The sequence below is a fragment of the Orycteropus afer genome, unplaced genomic scaffold, assembly GCF_000298275.1.
Source record: "Orycteropus afer afer isolate SDZICR_OR568_19922 unplaced genomic scaffold, OryAfe1.0 scaffold00003, whole genome shotgun sequence".
Classification (NCBI taxonomy): Eukaryota; Metazoa; Chordata; class Mammalia; order Tubulidentata; family Orycteropodidae; genus Orycteropus; species Orycteropus afer.
Window position 1 is genome coordinate 28,179,951 of NW_006921590.1, and position 21,356 is coordinate 28,201,306.

The 21,356-nt window shown below is 36.2% G+C and overlaps 1 protein-coding gene across 1 annotated transcript in view; it reads right to left on the bottom strand.

Annotated features, from left to right (window-relative positions):
• Positions 1-1,850: 1,850 nt before the first annotated feature.
• The window catches only part of NPHP3 (nephrocystin 3), a 35,051-nt gene continuing 15,545 nt past the window's right edge, over positions 1,851-21,356 (bottom strand). Inside the window, exons 11-27 of the mRNA XM_007936926.2 lie at positions 20,310-20,424; positions 19,875-20,018; positions 19,319-19,416; positions 17,766-17,868; positions 17,252-17,334; positions 15,361-15,499; positions 12,192-12,356; positions 10,583-10,677; positions 10,067-10,189; positions 8,473-8,662; positions 8,061-8,302; positions 6,731-6,806; positions 5,670-5,797; positions 4,340-4,580; positions 3,498-3,623; positions 2,623-2,738; positions 1,851-2,031 (exon numbers count right to left, since the gene is read on the bottom strand). Of these exons, the coding sequence (XP_007935117.1) occupies positions 1,851-2,031; positions 2,623-2,738; positions 3,498-3,623; positions 4,340-4,580; positions 5,670-5,797; positions 6,731-6,806; positions 8,061-8,302; positions 8,473-8,662; positions 10,067-10,189; positions 10,583-10,677; positions 12,192-12,356; positions 15,361-15,499; positions 17,252-17,334; positions 17,766-17,868; positions 19,319-19,416; positions 19,875-20,018; positions 20,310-20,424 (2,365 nt within the window). The remainder of the gene's footprint in view (positions 2,032-2,622; positions 2,739-3,497; positions 3,624-4,339; positions 4,581-5,669; positions 5,798-6,730; positions 6,807-8,060; positions 8,303-8,472; positions 8,663-10,066; positions 10,190-10,582; positions 10,678-12,191; positions 12,357-15,360; positions 15,500-17,251; positions 17,335-17,765; positions 17,869-19,318; positions 19,417-19,874; positions 20,019-20,309; positions 20,425-21,356) is intronic.

The following is a 21,356-nucleotide window of genomic DNA, read 5'->3' on the forward strand; positions in this document are numbered from 1 at the left end:
AGCTAAAATTCAGACTCTCATTCAAGTAGGTCTGGGGACAGGCCCAAGCTCCCAGGTGGTGCTGATGATACAGGTTCGTAGACCACCTCCTGTGAGTAGCCAGGCCTTAGGGAACATTAACCAAAACCTATGTAAGTCATCAAAACTCCTCAAGTTGAGGAAACTACTCAGTGGGTACTGGGAACATTCAAGTCTTCTTGTAATATTTTTAACTATGCAAAATGTAGCCCTCATGTATACACTGCAATGGAAAAAAAATGCACTTTTATTGTAAACCAATGAAGTGCGGTTAAATTACATCTTTTATCCTTACAATCAATATGCATTAGAATATTACAAGTATTAAAATGATTAAGATTTTAAAAAATACAGACATCAAACAACAGTATACAGTATCAAAAATGATGTAATATTTATAAAATCTATAGAAAGTACTTAATTTTCAGTATAAAAATGGCAAATTGAGTTTGAGGTAAATGAAAAGACAGATTTGGCCATTTAATAAAGAAAGTAAGAGAATGCCTATTTGGTGAAAGGTCAAAGAATGCCAAGGAACTTGACCTGTTACAGCTTTAATGACCTCCAACATTATGCAGATACATGTTGTTAGGTGTTGTCAAGGTAGTTCTGATTCAGCGACCCATCCCATATACACCAGAATGAAACACTGCCCAATCCTGCACCATCCTCACAATTGTGGCTATGTTTGAGCTCACTGTTCAGTCACTGTGTCAATGCATGCATCTCGTTGAAGGTCTTCCTCTTTTTTACTCACCTTCTACTCAAGCACAATGTCCTCCAGGGGCTGGTCCTTCCTGATAACATGTCCTAAGTACATGAGACAAAGTCCCACCATCCTCACTTCTATGGGGCTTTTCTGTCTGTACCTCTTCCAACACAGATTTCATTTCTTCTGGCAGTCCATGGTGTATTTAATATTCTTCACCAACACTATAATTCAAATCCATCAATTCTTCTGTCTTCCTTATTTTTTGTCCAGCTTTTGCATGCATAAGAGGTGACTGAAAATACCATGGCTTGGATCAGGCACACCTTAGTCCTCAAGGTGACATTTAAAAAAAAAAAAATTGGGTTGGGGTTAGATCCAAAATAGAAAGCAGAGAGATTGGCCCAAATCTGCTCAAGGAAACGGTAGAATTTAAAAAATGTAGTAATCAAGGATTCCCATGACTTGTTCTTTTCACTGAAGACAATTCAAACTTTTCATAAAAATTATCCATAATCCTTGAAACTCTTCTTTGCAGTAGAGAACTGGGCCACACCAAAAGCAAGACAAGACTAATGCAGCTCTGAAGAGATGAGAAGAGATGGAATTTTTAAATTCTTCATCTTAACTGCTCTGCCAGCTCTTGAACAGAAGAGACAGATCCACCCTTCATGTCATCTTAAAATTCTAATGTGTCTACATCTTTGGATCCCACAGAAAATAGCAACATTAATTAATTCCAACAAAGCCGACACTATTACAATTCACACTTCGGAGTAGTCCAGCACAATTTCATACATATATCAGCTGAATCAAGGAGCTCTGGTGACGCAGTGCTTAAAGCATTTGCTAACCAGAAGGTCAGCAGTTCAAACCCACCAGCCACTCTGCGGGAGGACCACTGGGCAATCCACTTTAGTCAAGATTTACTGCCTTGGAAACCCAGTGGGGGTCACTATGAGTTGTAATCGACCCAATGGCAGTGGGTTTGGTTTTTTTGGATCAGATAAATCACATAAAATAGGAAAAATAAAATTTCATAAAAATATAGTCTTTTTTTAAAAGTTTTAAATTTTAATGTTCAAATGTTTGTTTATCCTATGGTGCACTGAAATTGTTGCTACTACCTTTGTCCTTGATGAAGGAGAGCATTAGGGGAGTGGCTTGTTTTTAAGCTAAATGTGTCTCCACTTGATGAGCGCTGTGAAGGAGCTTTTCCACCCAAAAGTGATGTTTCTGCTTCTTTTATTTCCATTGCCCTTTTGTATAGTTCAGCTGCCTTTTCAAAATCTCCTTCTTCATAGCTTTGAGAAAAAAAATAAAATTCTTAAAATGAGAATTACTATAGGCTCTTAACAATTCTAAGTGACCTTATGGGCACAGAAATGTTAGGAATAATTTCTAATTTTCTTTCTTCCTTTTTCAGTGCATTTACTCAACATCTATACTGCTGTGGAACATTTTAGGGTCTTATGCAGACAGCATTAACATAATGTAGTAATGGATGCAATGAGATTGCTAAGGAAGTTAGGTACTCTACATCCTGAGAGAAACACAAATGAGCAAGAAAGTCATCATCTACTTCATGGTAAGTTAGCTCTGAGGATAGTAAATTGCCCATATTACCTCCAGAGCCAGTTAAGTTATAAATGTGAATCATCCATGAAATACTTCTCTTTGCAGAGTAGGTTGTATAACCTTCATTTCACTTCTGGATATTACTTTATTATCTCTTGAAGTAGATCAGCAAAAACACACATACACATAGCCTCCCAATACCAGGAAAAAAAACCTACTCCCCAGTAAATATTTTGCATTTCCTATGATGAGTCAAATTAAAGTTGTTGTGAAAGAGTTAGAGTTGGGCTGTATCAGGAAAGTGAAAAAATTCTTACCTAAGCACAGCTAAATTTTTTAATGTCTCTCCAACTCGAGGATGCATCCGGCCCAGGCTATCTTCATAAATCTTTAATGCTCTTTCATATAATGGCAAGGCTTCAATGTGTTTTTTCTCATTAAGAAAAAGTAATAATGTTCACTTGAATACAAGGAGTTTCTGAAATTATTATTAATGTATTCTAGACTAAGCTGACCTACTTTGGTAAGTACTTCCAAAATGTCAATACCCCTAAAGATCTGGATAAACAGATTAATTAAGGAATAACCATAATGGGAGAGCTTCTCCCAGCAGTATAACAGGAAAATCAGACTCTTCAGGTGGGTCTCAATCCAATAACTGAAACAAAAATCTGTGTCTTAACTACCCAGTGTGTACCCCACACCCATTCTTTTCCCATCTAAGGCAAATGCCACAAGTTTACAGATAATATATGTAGAAATGCAGGGAGCCTCCAGAATTTAAAAAATCACTAAGCCTATACTGTAAAATAAGAGTCAGCATTTTACAATAGAAGAATTTTTTGTAAATGCAACTTCAATAATTTTTCAAGTGGTAGAGGAAGCATTAGTTGATAAGTAATAACCCTAAACTGTCTTTAAATAATTTTACTGTGCTATGCCTAACTAAGGAGCTCTGGTGGCATAGTGCCTAAGGCATTTTGACCACTAACCAGAAGGCTGGCAGTTCAAACCCACCGGCCACTCCTCGGAAGGAAGGTTGGGCAATCTACTTCCATAGTGATACCGCCTGGGAAACCCAAGCAGGGGTCACTATGAGTCAGATCTGACTTGACAGCAGTGAGTTTTATGCCTCACTAATGTTTACATTTTATATTTCTCATTCATGTAGCGTTAAATTGTGGGAGCTTACCATTTGGCTATAAAGAACAGCTAAGTTCACCAAGGCAGTAGCCACACTAGGGTGCTTTGGGCCAAAGGATTTCTGTCGAATTTCAACAGCCAACTCATACAAAGGTACAGCCTTGTCAAGTTTCCCCTAAAAAAATGAAAGTGAAATCTAATAAGAATATTAAGGCAATAGATGATACCATTCCCCAAGCCTCCTGTAGATTTTAAAAATTATTTCCTTCTACTAAAAGTTGTGTGGAAATAGCAACAATGACCCTTTATTATTAAAACATCAACTTCAGTGCCAGGACATCAGAGGGTCCCACAAACTGTAAGGAATCTATGCAGCTCTGTAATTATACTGAGTGAAAGCCAACTTTTTTTTTTTTTTTAATGAGAATAGCTATAAAAATTCCAGTTATAGAATTCTAGGGCAAAAAATGGTTACATTTAATTGGGTGCAAAGTCAAGAGAGAATGAAAAAAATGGCTTATTTAATCAACCATAAAGACCCCTTTGTAAGCTCTGATAGTTAAGTGGTCTGTTACATTTATGACTGCTTTGCACAGCAAATTTGATACTGGTTAAATTTTAGCGCTTCTGAAGTACAATAAAAGAAAAAGTTCTAATTCAAATGCTGATGTATGCATTTGTGTTTGGAATATATTTTAACAAAACCTAACCAGAATGTTAATTAAGTCTGAAATAATATTTTTAAATGTTCTAATCAGCTATGTTAAAAAAAATTAAATTTGATTTAAATGTTCATATAATTTATCCATCAGAAGACAAATTATTTAGCTGACAGTAATTATGTCTTCACTGGTATATTACAAAACACATAAGCATGTGAGGATTACTTACCATTTTCTTATACAAGATTGCAAGGTGCTTCACCGTGTAAGCCAAAGAAGGGTGATCGGGTGCTAATGCTCGTCTCCGAATGTCTAAAGCTCTTTCATAAAGTTCTTCTGCTTTATCATACTGTTTCTTTTCATTGCACAGAGCTGCCAGATTATTCAAGGACTGGGCACAGTCAGGGTGGTCTGGCCCTAGAACTCGCTCCCTCATTTCTAAGGAACGCTTCAGAAACTGGTCAGCTGTGCTATGAACAAAATCCCAAAATGGTTCAAACAGTTAATTCCAGAATCCCTAGCCCTAGTTAAAAGGAGAATTGAAACATTTTTATTCTTAAATCCCAAACCCAAGCCAAGCCAGCCCACTGCCACTAAGTTGATTCTAACCCATAGCAACCCTAAAGGACAGAGTAGAACTGCCCCATAGGATTTCTAAGGCTATACTCTTTACAGAAGCAGACTGGCACATCTTCCTATCTCAGAATGGCTGGTGGGTTCAAAGCACTGACCTTTCTGTTGCAGGCAAGTGCTTTAACCACTGTGGCACCAGGACTCCTTAAATCCAAGATAATTAAAATGAAGTATTCAGCTCAAAATCCTCTCTCTCATTCCCAACTCTATCCGTTCCTGCCTTTATCCAAAAATTAAAAATACTTTCCTGATAACTGAGGGCCTAAAGTTTTGGAAGATTGCCTCAGTTCTGCACTTCTCAAAGCTAATCCCCATAGACATTTTCTAAAACAAATTTACTACAATTTTTAAATTAGTAAGCCTAACTAAATAAAAGATTTTGTCACTCAACTCCCTTCAGGGTTCTTATGAAATAATTTTTAATTAAAGAACCTCTCACGAAATGGGCTAAATACTTGTTATATTTTTCTGACATCCAGAAGTGTCAAATTTGTTACTTTTCTGACATCCAAATATACTTCTTTTTTTAGAAAGTATAAATGCCATTGAGTTGTTTATGTCTAAGTAAGCTGAACAATAAAATCAGCAGCCATCTACATTGTTTTCTTTATTCTCCATTAACCTCAAGTGAGGTTTTGTGACTAGTATCTACATAAACTCACTTTTCATAAATATATACAACATACAGAATAATTACAGAATAACTTTGTAAGAACTAAAGAAATAACGTAAAAAAAAAAAAAAAGTCGAGAAAATGCCATGGTCTTTACTAAGTATGGCTATGTTCATAACATAAAATCATACATGCAACTTGGCATGGTTTTTATGAATTTTTTTCTAGCTTTAAAGGTGACAGAAATGTAAAACGGCTTTGCATCTAAGAGAATAAATGGATGCATATTTTCATTATTAACCACGGTACTCACTCCAGGTTATTTTGAAGATAGTAGAGAACACCCAGTTCATTGAGGGTCCGAGCATTATCAGGTGTGTCCTTACCTAACGTGAGCTCCTCTAACTGCAGGGCTCGTCGACGTAAAAGGGCAAATCCATACTAGGGAAACACAAAAATTAAAAACTATCACTAAGCATAATTCTAGGAGCTCTGGTAGCATAGTGGCTAAAGCACTTGACTGCTAACCAGAAGGCTGGCGGTTCAAACCCACCAGCCACTCCTCGGAAGGAAGGTTGGGCAATTCTACTTCCGTAGTGATACTGCCTCAGAAACCCAAGGAGGGGTCGCTATGAGTCAGGGCCGACTCAACGGCACATAACAACAACAACAACAAGCATAATTCTTGATTCTGAAATAATATATTAGGATTCTAAAAAATCCTTTCTCCTTTTTTCCACTTTAGATAACAAGTATATCACAATGAATTAACCTAATGGTAATTAAGAATACACTATTTCCATATGGCATCACATTCTAAAATTCATTATAAACTCCTATGGAAATGATTATGAGATATTTTAGCCAAGTGAACTATACCTCAAAGTGCTTAAAAAAGAGAAACAGAATTAACTTGCAGATATTTACCAACCCCATTGTTAAACACTTAAACATTAGGTACTTAAAATTACATGTAGCATTTTAAGTTATAACAAAGGAATATACAATGTTTAGGTTTTCTCAGCAACTTAGAAAAATGGAAACAATGTCTTTTTCACCAAAGGGAATCATTCCTCTGCATTTGAATCTAACATATAATTTAACTAAATTTATTTCCTTTTCTATGTCTTTAAGAAAAATAACTGTACCAGCTTTAAAGTCCAATGAACTTTATAGTTCCATTTTTTAAAAGTCTACTATTGCACTTCCTTGTGATGCTGATATTGAAATACATACAAATATGAAAATGTTAATCAATACTTTTCTAGAAGTCACTTTAAAATGAAAGCTCTCAAACATGTGAGGTTTATGATATTCAGAAATGCTCCTTTCCTCTTTGGTTCAAAACATAACAAAAAAGAAATCTTTCATTACCAAGTTGCCTTTTCTCTTTGTAGCTTTCTGGCGAATTTTAAAGGATTTTTTCCTAAAATGTTCAGCTTGTTCATATCTTTAGGGGGGAAAAAAAGAGGATATCAAACAAAAGAAGCAAGTATCACACTTCAGTGAAATGTTAAGTAGTCATTACCTGGTATAAAAGTTTTGTTGACTATTAAATACAGCATTATTTCTAGAAGTCGCATTCATATGGAATTATAAATCCCTAACAGAGAACTTCACAAAACAAAATCTGATAAAACAAAACAAATCTAGTCCTTCTAGTAGCTGGCATTTGACTGCTGTCTGCATCTCTAAAGGGCAACCTAACTAAATGAAAACCCCAAATTGTAGTGTGACATTTCACCAGCTTCTGTACAGGATAATTATTGGTCAAATATGTGTCTGAAATTCACAAAGAATTTGTGAGAGACAGGAATTCTAAGAAATAAAGAAAAAATTCCAGTATGTATCACTTATGATGGGATAGAGAGATCATTTCTGATAGAGGAAGACATGCCATTCTCTAGGTGCCTAACAAATATGAGACTATATTACACCAGGAGTTAGCAAACTTTTTCTGTAAAGGACTGGACAGTAAATCTTTTAGGCCTTGTGGACCATATGGCCTCTGTTGCACTTGCAACTACTGAATCCTACTGCTGTGGCACGGAGTCAACCACAGACAGTATGTACATGAAACGATATGGCTGTATTCCAATAAAACATTTTTTACACAACAGGGGGCCAGCTGGATATGTGCCATGAGCAACAGTTTGCCAACCCCTGTCCCTTGCCAGCTCCTAAGGGAGCTCTGGTAGTCTAGTGCCTAAAGCATTAGACTTCTAACCAGAAATGTGGCAGTTCAAACATACCAGCCACTCCTTGGAAAGAAGGTTGGGCAATCTACTTTGTAGTGAAACCACTTTGGAAACCCAAGGAGGGGTCACTATGAGTTGGAACTGACTTGATGGCTGTGTGTTTGGTTTGGTTTTTTGGTTTTGGTACTAAACTAAGTAATGCACTCAATTTTACAAAGCTGATTAGTGACAGACACAAGATTCAAGTCCAGGCCTATATGATTCCAAAGTCCATGCATGTTCTATCCTCCATGTATTATCAACTAGAGATGAGTCTTGTAGTTTTAATTTTCTCTTTTTGCACCAAAAGAACTCAGACCAGGAAATATCATTTCAATATGGTACATTCAAAAGAATATAGAATAAGGAAAAGTTACACAGCCATAAAACAAGGCCTATCACAAGAGTACATTAAAAAACTGAAACTACCCTTCGTAAAGCCACAATATTCCTCATCTCAGTCTTACTTATTTTGTTTCTGGTACAAAGTTGCAAGTGCCTCAAGTTCACGAGCAATATGTGGATGGTCCACACCATAAGCATTTTCTGAGATTTCCAATGCCTGCTTGTATAGCTGTTCTGCATTGCCAAACTTCTTCCACTGCACATACACACTTGCTAGTTGGTGGAGAGACTGAGCTACTCTTGGATGATCTGGATCTAAAGCTGTTTCTCGAATTTCTAGAGACCTCTGCAAAGGTACCACAGCCTGGGGGAAAAAAAAGTTACAAGGCAATTAAAGTCAAAGAAATGCTGTAAGATCTGTCATATGATTAACCATTAATTAGCACAAGAAAAGAAAGCTTCTTGGAAGGAGAGAAGAGTAAATGTCAGACCTCCTGAAAACCCACACTGTCCCTGATTCCCTGATGAAGTTACCTGACTGAGAAGGCCTAGATCCTTGAGAAATCGCCCCAGGGTTTCATAAAGATCAGCTAAGCAAATCATGTTCTCTTCACCTTCACAGTTTTTCTCATACCGCTTCAAGGAATCAAAATATTCTGTTGCCATCGCACTTTTGTCTTTGCCAACAAACTGCCAATAACCCAGCAACTCAGCAAAGTGTCCTCTGTTTCAACAAATAACAGTAATTTCATGAAAAACAAATGTACAAATCCACTATAAAGCAAAAGTGTCAGAATTCACACCAAGCTATTGACTATCTATTAGAAGGCAAGTACAGTGTAGTGAGGTTTGCTGTGGATGAAGATTGTCATCTGAGTTCACGGCTTCCCAGCTGTGGGACCTGAAGCAGCTCGTCTGACCTCTTAAAAATCCTCCTCATCTGCAGAAATGAGAGCACCAACTACCTGCCTCAGGGGTTACTGTAAGGAGATAATGCCACACAATAAGTACTTTGGTGTTGGCTGTTATCATTAATATCACTCTGGTTGCTCACCAATGGAAGGAAGTTCTCTGAATCTGCTTTAGACATTTCATATTGCTGAGCTCATCCAAAAAACCACTTTCAATGATAAAAATTAGAATGAAAAAATGAGTGAAATATAGGCAAGTTGTCACACAGTGTCTACTTTGCATTTCCATCAAGGAATTTAATGATAAAAGTAAACTTATTCATCTGTGATGGTATTAAGTAGGATGGGATAGCTGGTATATTAAAGAATGAATTCCATTTCAAAGGAACCATGAAAAATTGGAACAGAGATCAGAAATAATTTAAGAGGTTCAATGCAGAAATTTGATAGAGTTCACTCAAATAAACTATGCAGCTATATCTTGAGAAATGACTACATTTCTAAGTGAGGTAGTAAAATGCTGATGAGGCTTAGTAGGTCAGAAGCTTGATAAAAAGGTGATTCTGTCACTGACCAAAGAGATATCAAATATATTTATGAATGATAAGGTAATCCTTTTTAAAATATCATTACCAGTCAGCTTCTATTTAGAGCTCAGAGTCTAGACTTAAGGCCATAATTTGAGACAGATATCTCAAATTCAGATAAAGACCCTGAGAGGCAGATATTATGAACCATCTCTCTGGGTGGTTTGGTAAATATAGGAATAGGAGCCCTGGTGGCACAGTGGTTAAGTGCCTGGCTGCTAACCAAAAGTTCCCCGGTTCAAATCCCCCAGCTGCTCAACAGGAGAAAGAGGTGGCAGTCTGCTTTCATCAAGATTACATCGGTCACTATGAGTCAGAACTGACTGCACAGGCAATGGGTTTTTAAATGCAAGAATAATAGATAAAGCTGTTCTGGAAGCATTCCAGGTCTGATTTTATGATGCCATGATACTCTATCTTTTTACATGTCCTCTTATAAAAGGCAGATCTCATGGCATGTTTGCAAACTGTCTTAAAATTTTTCCCACCCTGCTTTGTATTTCAGGTACCACTGCAAACTGGACTTATTTTTAAATTGAAAATACCACATTTTTCCTTTGTTAAAACTGCACAGCTGTTTGAAGGTGCTTTTCTGGGGAAAGTTGTTCTACTTTATAAAAGCTTTCTTACCTTTTATAGAGGTTTTGAGACACAAAGAGATTGAGAAGGCAATCGTGTAACTTCTGCTTACTTCCCTGCTGCTGAAAAAGCCAAGGAAGTTCATCTGCACTTCTCCAAGTCACTCTGTCCTGACTAGCAGAAGAGAGGGGACAGTGCTCAATAATAGCTACCCACAATGAGATGGCTTAAAAAAGGCTTCAGAATAATGTTGAATGAAGAAAAATGCACTTAACACATATCTCTGACTTGCAAAGTATAATCTAATACTGAGACAGGTCAAGTCAGAAACTTTGTCAATCGAATGATTAAAAAATATTCAGTGAAATTCAGGACCACCAACTAAATGCTAAAGGCATTTTCTTAATATCGAACTACTGAAAAAAAAATCTCAATGGGCCCAAATACACATACACACACTCACATACGCAGACATTTAATTTGTTTAACTGGGATAAAAAATAATAAAACGATCCTGAAATGGTTTCACTTAAGTTTACAGAAGAATGATATGGACATTTATAATACCTCAGCTGCAAGGTAAAATATTTGATTAGCTTTTGCCTATATGAAGAAATAATGGTTGGACCTTCCATATACTCCAATCTTACTGTTTCCCAAGCCTAGAGAGAAAAAAAAAAATACTGCATTTAATTTTCTGTAAGTCACTTTACATCTCTTGATAAATTTTTTTTTAAAAAAAGGAATTTAAAATTACCTCAATTTAAAAATTATATAGGAAATATTACATAGGATATTTTAAAATTTTAAAATTCAGTATATAGTTATGTGATAAATTGACAGGAGCTGGTGGGGTAGTGCCTAAGGCATTTGACTGCTAACCAGAAGGCTGGAGGTTCAAACCTTGGAAGGAAGGTTGGGCAATCTACTTCTGTAGTGATACTGCCTTGGAAACCCAAGGAGGGGTCACTATGAGTTGGATCTGATAAATTGATACAGAATAAAATTTCCTATATTAATAGGAAATTAATTATTTCCTATATTAATTGTTAGTACTCAAAACAAAATTTAATCCAAATGCTTAGTTAATACATTGAAAATCTCAGAAATATGGCACGATAAAGCACTAAAAGAGTAAGTTAAATTTGAGATACACAATAAAGGAGAAATTAAGCGAGTGAAATCACACACACTAACAGCCACAAATACACAGCATACTCAAATGAAGGCTTTCATTTGCTTGTGTACCTATATATAACTCAACCACAGCAGTGCAGATGATAAAAATGCTATTAAAACCCACATCAAGTCGATTCTCATAGTGACCATACAAGAATAGAACATCCCCATAGGGTTTCCGAAGTTGTACATCTTGATGGAAGCAGACTGCCTCATCTTTCTCCTACTGAGTGGCTGGTGTATTTAAACTACCGACCTTTGGTTAGCAGCTCAATGCTTTAACCACTGCACCACTAGAGCATCTTAAAAGTGCTATTAGCCAATATTTACTAGACCTTTACTACCATGTGACAGATATCATGTCTAGTACCTCACAAGGACTGAAGACTGTCTCATTTAATTCTGTTCACAATCCCTGTGATTGTGGGCTGTGAACAGATGTTGACTGACTTAACAGAGCTCAAGCTCTTTATTTATATATGTGTAAACATGTATATATATATATGTATATTTAAGGACCCCTGGTACAGCAATGATTAAATGCTTGGCTGCTAACTGAAAGGTCAGAAATTCAAACCCACCAGCTATGGAAGAAAAGACCTGGCCATCTGCTAAAGATTTTAACCTAACAAACCCTATGGGGCAGTTCTACTCTGTCCTAGAGGGTCTCTATGAGTCCGAATCAACTTGATGGCATGCAACAACAACAACATGTATATATGGAAGTGTATCGGTAATTCAATGAAACAGCATCTTTTCCCTTTCGGAGAGAAAAAATATCCTTTACAGTAACAGCTACCTCATAAAGGTATTACAGAAGCATTCTACTAGCTGAATTTTATATCTAACCTAAAGTCATTGCAAAAAATTTCTGCCATACAAATTTCAATTTTGTCTTGTCATTTAAGATAATATAACACTGTCAAACTATGCAATGAGATGTTGACATTTATAATAATAATTTTTAAAAAGCCTATTAAAAGATCTTAAAATTTACCTGTAGATGTTGAAACTTAAGCAAGCCACAACCATAAGTCAACAAACTCATCTTGTGTAAATTGTGAATAAGGGAAGTCAAGGCAGCCCAGGACACCTCGGGATGAAGCTCCATCAGTTCTGATTCGCTCACACCATTGTGACTGACATTGACAAGGCAGAGAACCTAGACAGAAGAACCAATGAGCAATGATAAAGCACTTCCATATGTACCTGATGGCCATCAGAAATGCCACAATAATTTCTTTAGCCTTATTAGTTTATTCAAACTTATAATCCAAATGATATCTTGAACTAAGAAGCAGATTCACACAATAAAATACTCTCCAAAAGGCATTAATCAACTGTGTGAAGATATAAAATCTGTCACGCCAAAGAAAACATACACACACAGAAAACAGTTTAGTTGAAATTAAAACTACATGAAATGGATCATTAAACTGCTGACAGAGTTCCAAATTCTGGGAAGAGGGTGGATTCGCCCTCATACTACAAACACTTAATCATATGAGACAACATATAACAAAAATAGTAGTAAATGCACAGGTGAGCTTGCAAAAAGGAAAGGGAATCCTCCAGGTGTCAGAAATGAACAGGAAACTGAAAATCAAAGAGCTAAGTGCTAGGGTGATGGAGCTGCTGCTTTGGGGGAAGGGAGGGGAGTGGACAGAAAGCAGTCCCAGTAATTGAAGGGCTTGGGATTTCACACCCACAGTGGGGATGGAAGGTGAGCCCTTAATCCCTGAGAGGTGAAGAGTTAGAACTAGAATGTTGGCCAATACCGGGACCTTTGAAAGGCTGCACTCTCAGTGAAGGGGTGCCAGAAGAAAACATCTAATCACAGGCACAAGAAGACAACAAAGCTTGTGGACTTGGGGATAGGATGAGAAATCAAAATCCCAAGAACTCCTAAGCTGAGAAAAACACATATCTAGGTTCATATTTATTGTAAGAGTTCAGAAAGGCCACTAGATATGAAATAAATTTTCAGTAAATAAAATTGAATACATCAGCAACAACACAATTAAAAATGTTATTAGAAATAATTGTAACAAACAATTTTTAATTTTATTTTTCTACCTTTATGAAGAAGATAAAACATTTAAAAAGATGATTAAATAAATGGAGACCTACTGAAGTTTCCATTTCCACTGACTCATTAAAATTCTCCCCAGTGAATCTCTAAATTCAGTACAATTCCAATTAAAATTCAAAATGGGTTTCCATGCCATTTGCTAAGCCAATTCTAAAAATAAATATGGGCAATTAGCCAAGACAACTGTGAAAAACAGTAAGAGGGTACTTGCCCAACCAAATATCAAGGCTCAGTTTAAAGGTCTAATAACTAAGATTGTGTGAAGTTGGCAAGGATAGGCAAAAGTGGAACAGAAATGCCCAGACATAGACCCACATTTATATGTGAGGCTGGTATTTGATAGGTGACATTACAAATCACTAGAAAAGATGTACTACTCAGCAAAGTGGAAAACTGGGTAGCCAAATGATCAAAGATTGAAATGCAGTTCTTTATATCACATAATAAACAAAAATAAACTGACATAAATGAAGGACTTACACATGATAAACAAAACTGTAAACCTTCTTTAAGTACATATATATGCATATGCACATACACACAAACACAGTTGATTCTCATTATTTGAGTTAGTTAAGTTCTAAAAAGTCAGTATGAACACTGAATTAGTGAATACTGAACCACTGCTTCTAGAGGAGGAGCTCTGGTGGCATAGTGCCTAAGGCTCCTAACCAGAAGGCTGGCGGTTGAAACCCACCAGTCACTCCTTGGAAGGAAGGTTGGGCAATCTACTTCTGCAGTGATACCTCCTTGGAAACCCAAGGAGGGGTTGCTGTGAGTCAGATCTGACTCGATGGCAGTTGAGTTTGTTTTTTTTTTTGGCTTCTAGAAGAAATATAGGGTTAAATTCCTGTGAGCCTTTGATCACAACCTTTTCATCAATTGATAAATGAATAACCTTGTTTCATGTGTGTTTCTGTTTAAAGATACCTTGTTTAATATATATCATTGATTAATTGAGCACTAAAACGCATGCCTGAATGAAGTTTATCTAACACAAATTAGCATTATTGAGCTTAGGAATACCAGACAGCTATTCAGCACTATGCTTGGGGGTCATTTTTAATATAAAATCATCAACCATCCCCCCAACTGCAAAATAAATAAATAAATGCACTAAGTAGATCACAAAAAGGACACTTATTTACAGTACGAGAGCTGAAACATGGAGGCAGAGTGTAACCTTGTTCCAACTCAGCTGGGAACTTCAGTATCAAACAACTTAAACTTTTCACTACTCTGCACATATCCAAGGAGCTCTGGTGGAGTAGTGCCTAAGACATCTGACTACTAACCAGAAGGTTGGTGGTTCAAACCCACCAGCCACCCTGTGGAAGGAAGACTGGGTGATCTACTTCTGTAAAGATTTACTGCCTCAGAAACCCAAAGGAGTCTCTATTAGAATTGACTCGATGGCAGTTTTTTTTTTTCTCTGTACATATCCACGAACAACTGTGAAAGCATCATGAATATTGATTTTGGGGTTACAAATGCAATTTAGTAAATAGGCAAAATTTGCAAGCACAGAGCATACAAATGATGAGGACCGACTGCATATATCAACAGTTTTATGATAGCAAAGGACTTTTTGAACAAGATAATACAAGTACAAACCATAAAGCATAAAGGAAATACTGATAAAATAACTTTATCAAAATAAAACTTTGTATTATGAATTATACCATAAAGTTAAAAGGACAGAGAGAAAAGCAAGTGGAAAAAGATATATATTTGCATTCTGTAAAAGAAAGGATTTATATGCAGAACATGTAAAAACTCTTATACATCTGTAAGAAAAAGAAAAACAGGTAAAGGACTTGAAATGGCAATTCATATAAGAGGAACTATGACTAGTCAATAACCACGGAAAGAGGATAAATCTCAATGGTAATCTGGAAAAATGCAAATTTCTCTGAGATCACTTCTGGCCACATGCACACTGTGGCTGGGAGCTTTTCTGTAATATTTGGAATATTTAATGACAAATTAAAAAAAAATTATTATTTACTTCAACTCACACAGAAATATAAACAAGGTAAAACACTCTTCCTTTTATAATCTTATTATACTTTACCTCTTTCATCAGTTCTTTATCCATATCATTCCCCATGGACTCCTGGAGAGACTGCAGGACAAGTCTATATAATGAAATGGTATCTTGACACTGGAAACACTGATGCAGGATTTTATCTAAATTGCCTGCTCTCCCAGCACTGTTGGAATTGAGAATAGATTTAATTTCTTACAGACTGCCAAAATCTGTTAAAATTTTGAGGCAGATGAAAACAAGTGGTCTCTCTTTTTTGTAAGGCAACTATTAATAGGAATTCAATAAAGCAATACAGGAAAATGGTAGGCTGCTAGAGCCATCGAGTTTATTTTGGTATTTAATTCAATTCAATAAATATTTGCTGGGAATTATTATATGCCACGCAATAGCTACTCATTTTAGAATATAAAAATAAGATGAGCCCTCTCATCCAGAAGCATGCCATCTATGTATATAATTATAAATAAATATTATTAGTTAGTTAGTCGTGCAAATTAAATATGTTTACAGTCAGATTTTGGAAAACATCAGGTTAAAGAAAATCAATAAATAGGAAAGTTTAAGATATTTACACAATATTTATCAACATTTTTTAAAAAATGAAAGGTGTATAAAGGGAAAAAAGCAAAAAATGGTCCATAGTCCCTCTTAAAATACATATGTCAACAAAAATTTAGAAATGTGTGAAAAATGACTCACAGTCCTGAAGGGTACTTATGCAAGTTACTGGTGCTCATAGCTGCCAAACACATCATCACCAAACTGAGAACAGTGGGGAAGGACAGTGAAACTATCACGGATTTTTGTAGATTTTTTTCTAAATCTTACAGGTTTAGAAGATTTTCATTTCAAATTTGGTGCTTAAAACAAGAATGTGGAATTAGGAGACAAGAGTGCTAGATTCAATGTCTAGAAATGAGTTGTGTTAGGATTACCATCTATTGTGGTTAATACTAAAACAAAGTATTCTTTTTCTTTCTCTGGTTGAGAATACACAAAGTAGGGTGAAACTGTACTGAAGAAAAAAAGTAGTGGAACATCCTAACATTTTACCTATAGGCAAATAACTAATGAAATCTAAAATGAAAGAATTATGTTTAAAGATGAAAAGTTTATCAGGATTTTGAGAACTGAGACAATAGAGAATTGCCATCTACATACATAAACTTATTGACTCAATTCCCACTCGTGGTAATCCCATATGTTAGAGTCTACTGCTCCACAGGGTTTTCCTGGCTGTAGTCTTTACGGAAGCAGTTCACCAGGCCTTTCTTCCACAAACCCACTGGTAGGTTTGAACTGCCTACCTTGAGGTTAGCAGCTGATCACAAACCACTTGTGCCACCCATACCTACCTATATTCAAGGGCACCTGAAACAACGTTTTTATACTTCAGTTGTTGCTTCATTTTCCCAAAGCTAGGGACCTCATGCAGGTGATAATGAGTAGGCCCCAAGAAGGACAATGATGGCCTTGTTTTGTAATCCCAACTAAACCAAAAACCAAACTCACTGTTGTTGAGTTGGATCTGACTCATATCGACTCCTCTTTGAGTTTCCGAGACAATATCATTACGGAAGTAGATTGCCCAATCTTCCTTCTGAGGAGTGGCTGATGGGTTTGAACCGCCAGGCTTCTGGTTAGCAGTCAAATGCCTTAGGCACTATGCCACCAGGCAAATGTTTAGTATGATGAAAATTAGACAAATATACCCAGCAAGTTTTGATTATTCATGGCTACTTAATCTTTAGTCATATATAAAGTCACAAGATGTTAGTATCACTGTTAAGAGAAGGAGAATCTAAGTGGCCCAAGCAACTGTTGGAATGCTCAGTTCTCAGTTTCCCGTGGTGAGGAAGGGTTTTGCAGCAAACACAAGACATGCAGAAGATCATTTGAACAAATAATCACTTACCGTGCAATGACTTTGCCGAAAAGGGTGACATAAAGGGCATTGCAGGTGGTAGCAGAACGACAGTGTCGTTCTAGCTTCTTTTCCTGCATCGGTTTACCAAAAAACAAAACAAAAATACAAAAACTACCCTGCAATGAAACGGTCTTTACCATTGAACCATCAACCAACACCCCAGCAGAAATGACTCTGCCCCTTGCATCTCCTCAGTGACATCACCACCATGTAGTAGAGGATTCTTGGCTGCAGCCAATCTTCTGACTGAAGAAGCAGTCAACATGGAAATGCTTTGCTTTAAAATAACTTTTAACTTTGTATCTTAAAGTAAGTCTTGAGACCAATTTTTTTTTATTGCTTCTTCTGTATGTCATTTAACAGAGAAGTTTAACAGAGAATGCACCAAAGTAAATGATTTTCCTTTGAATAATACAGCATTACTATACTGAATTTTAAGTCTTATATAAGACATTTTGTAGGAAAGCTGAGTGAAAGATAGCACCAAAATTCAAATTCTTACCTGCTCTTTACTCAACTGAATGTCTACAGAGTGGCATTCTGCAACTATAATAGATTTTGCATCTTTTGGGTTTAAAGGATCAAGATGAAGTGTAGGCCACAACCTTTTATTTAAAGAAAAGAAAAATAAAATTATCTTCTAATAATATAACAAGAGTTATAATATACCCACAAAAAAAGTTAAAATCCATTACAGGAATTACATGTTTTATACTGTCTTTATAAAATAATCAAAACTGATCTCATATTTAAAACAAACAAACAAATAAACTCACTGCCATTGAGTCAATTCCAACTCACAGTGACCCTCTTTGGGTTTCGAGGTACTAAATCTTTAGAGAAGCAGTTTGCCCAGTCTTCCTTCCATGGAGTGGCTGGTGGGTTTGAACCACCAACTTTCTGGTTAGCAGTCAGATGCCTTAGGGACTATGCCACCAGAGCTCCTTAATCATATTCATTTTAATATAACTGCATCACAACTTTCAATAAGTAATCACAATAAACAATGATACATCATAAACAGCATATATACTATATAGTTAACTAGCGACACATTTCTAGATCTATGTTTTATGCTATCAGTAAAGCTAAACATAAATGTCGGTACCATCTGTGAGGAGTAGGACACTCCAGTCTTTGCCCACCAGGTACTTATAATCCAATTAGAATTTTATTACCCTCCAGCATGCATTCTCAACAAGGGTGATGAAAATTGGTTGGGGGTGGCAAAAAATTTTACTCTTACATAAAAGTATAATACACAGATAAACATCCGTATCTGTTTATATGCAAAGACTGATGATATATAGTACGTGTGTGGTATTAAAATTCATGAGGTGGATTTTGGGGAAAAAGTCTAAAAGGGCTATTTAATAGGGGCAAACATACAACATGATTGATGTAATGTATGTCACCGAATTGTACACAGGAAAGATGTTGAACTGGCAAATGCTGTGTCAGCTATATTTTATAACGATTTAAAAAAATCACACAGTGGGGAAAAAAAAGAGGGCAAAAAAACTTTTCTAAAGGCAAAAATAAGTTAAGAAACACTATGTTAAAGAATTTGACTACAGGATCCCTTTTTTGAGTTATAGTGAGCTTGCATTTCAAAATAATAGCTCTCTAGTCTATTATTCCCAGCCTTGCCCTCTCCCAGTTTTTCCTTATCCATAATTTCACTGCCTACTAAAAAACTGCTACCTGGAGCTACAATAAGGAACTCAAACTAACCACGTCCAAAAAGTACACTCATGACTGTTCGCTGACAAACCTGCTCCACCTGTTTCCTATTTCAGTTAATGGAGCCATAATTTACTAAATTTCTCAAATCAGAAACTTGGGAATCATCCTCGCCTTCTCCTTTTCTCATATCCCAGATCCAGCCTTTCACACAATCTTACAGAGTCGTTTTCTTGAATTCATCCCCATCTCCCTGTTCTCACTGCCACTTATGTGAAAAATAAGAAAAACAAACACACATATCAAACTGCTTTCCTTGTTTGTACTTAAAACAGTTCACATAATCTGTAAGAACTAAAGGTGGCATCGTACCTCCACGCTGGAGGGCATGTTTGTACATTCACAGACACAATGACTCTTACATTCACTGGCAGTGGGTCTAGCAGCCATTTCATATGTTTTTCAACTTGCTTAAAAACATGAAAACAAAATTCATTCTATTAATTCAAAATCTTTCCAAACAACCCAATAATTGCTCCCCAAGTAAAGTGAAATTCACATTAGCTTTCTCTTATCAAGATAAGACCTTATTTTTGGATGATTTAGCTCAGAATGTTAAAAGAGTAACTGGCAAAGCACTACTGTTGCTGCTTTGAATTTGGAACACAAGGCTCTAAAAAGATGTCAAAGTGACCTATACTGGCTAATTGTGAAATTTATCTGGTCCTTCCCAATGAGATATTAAGTGTCTTCTGGCAAACAGGGCATATTTTATCCATGTGCTTTCCCCTAGGCATTAAACATCATTTTCTTCTCACAACATATAATTTAAAAGTCTGCTATAACTGTTACAGATATTTTGCTTCTTTCTGAGTGTATTAAGAGGTCATAATGTATTAATAGGTTATGTACAAAGTCAAAACAGTACCTGAACTTGATCTATAGAATCAATAATGATGATGATGCTGCCTTGATGACGAGCAGAGAGTTTTTCTAGCCAACGTGGAAATTCTTCCAGAAGCTTAGCAGGATCCAGTGTCAAAGCAGATACTGACCAAGAGTGCTGCATCAACTACAGAATGAGAACATGTACAAAGTTACACTTTATCTTTAATATGTCTAATCTTACTTTTTTAAACCAAAAATTGAGTTATCAAGAGTACTCAAAAGTCTTTGTAAAATTTCATACAAATCAGAATAAAAAAATAAAAGAGGATTCAGAAGTATTGAGTGCTATGTTTAACCTTATACAATATCAAAACAAATAGGTAATTTTTAAAATTGGTCAGAATGTACATCTGGCCGCAACAATCTCTGAATATAAATGACAATTCTGATACTTCCAAAAGATGGCATACTATACCTTCAATGTTAGCCGTTTAATAATCAAGGAAGACTCTGAGCTGGTTGACATAGGTCTCCCCACAAAATGAGAAAGAATTAGTGTGTTAGGGGAATTCTTCTGTTGTAACTGAATCCTGAAAGAAAAAACAGAACATTTACAAGACTCATGAGGCTCTTTTCCTGTCAACCACAAAAAAAATTCACAACATACTAAACATCAAATGCTACCCGCCAGGAATCACATGATCAGTCACTTTTTAATAAACATGGAGATTTCCCTTTTTACTCCACTTTTAAATCTTTTTTTAAAAACAAACTTAAGAAAATTATACATTCATTTTCACTACAAATTGAGATTAACTCACTTACACCAAAATAATTTACACAGGAGGTTAAAGTATGAGTAAAATGTATCTTAATCTTTAATTAAAAACATGCTATTATAGGAAAATAGGCATTTCTTTGTTAAGCACAAAAATATTATTTCCCAAACATAACTTTACATCAAAGGGCAAAAAACGGAAGCAATTATACATGCTAACTCTTCAAGGTAAATAATAATTATGAAGGAAAATATGTATTACTAAAACCCATTGCTGTCAAGTCAATTCCAACTCAGAGCAACCCTACAGGACAGAGTAGAACTGCCCCATAGGGTTTCCAAGGCTGAAATCTTTATGGAAGCAGACTACTTCATCTTTTTCCCGCAGAGTGGCTGGTAGGTTTGAACTGCCAACCTCTCAGTTGGCAGCCAAGCATTTAACCACTATACCACCTGTACATGAGCTGGAATTGACTCAATGGCATATGACAACAATATTCTTACTACTTAAAAATAAAATAAAAGTTTAGCTTATATGAAGCTTAGTCCATAATTTGAAGAACTAGACTGCATTTGGGAGCTCTGGTAGCGTAGTACCTAAGGCACTTGACTGCTAATCAGAAGGCTGGCAGTTCAAACCCACCAGCCACTCCTCGGAAGGAAGATGGGGCAAACTACTTCCGTAGTGATACTGCCTTGGAAGCCAAGGAGGGGTCGCTATGAGTCAGGTCTGACTTGACGGCA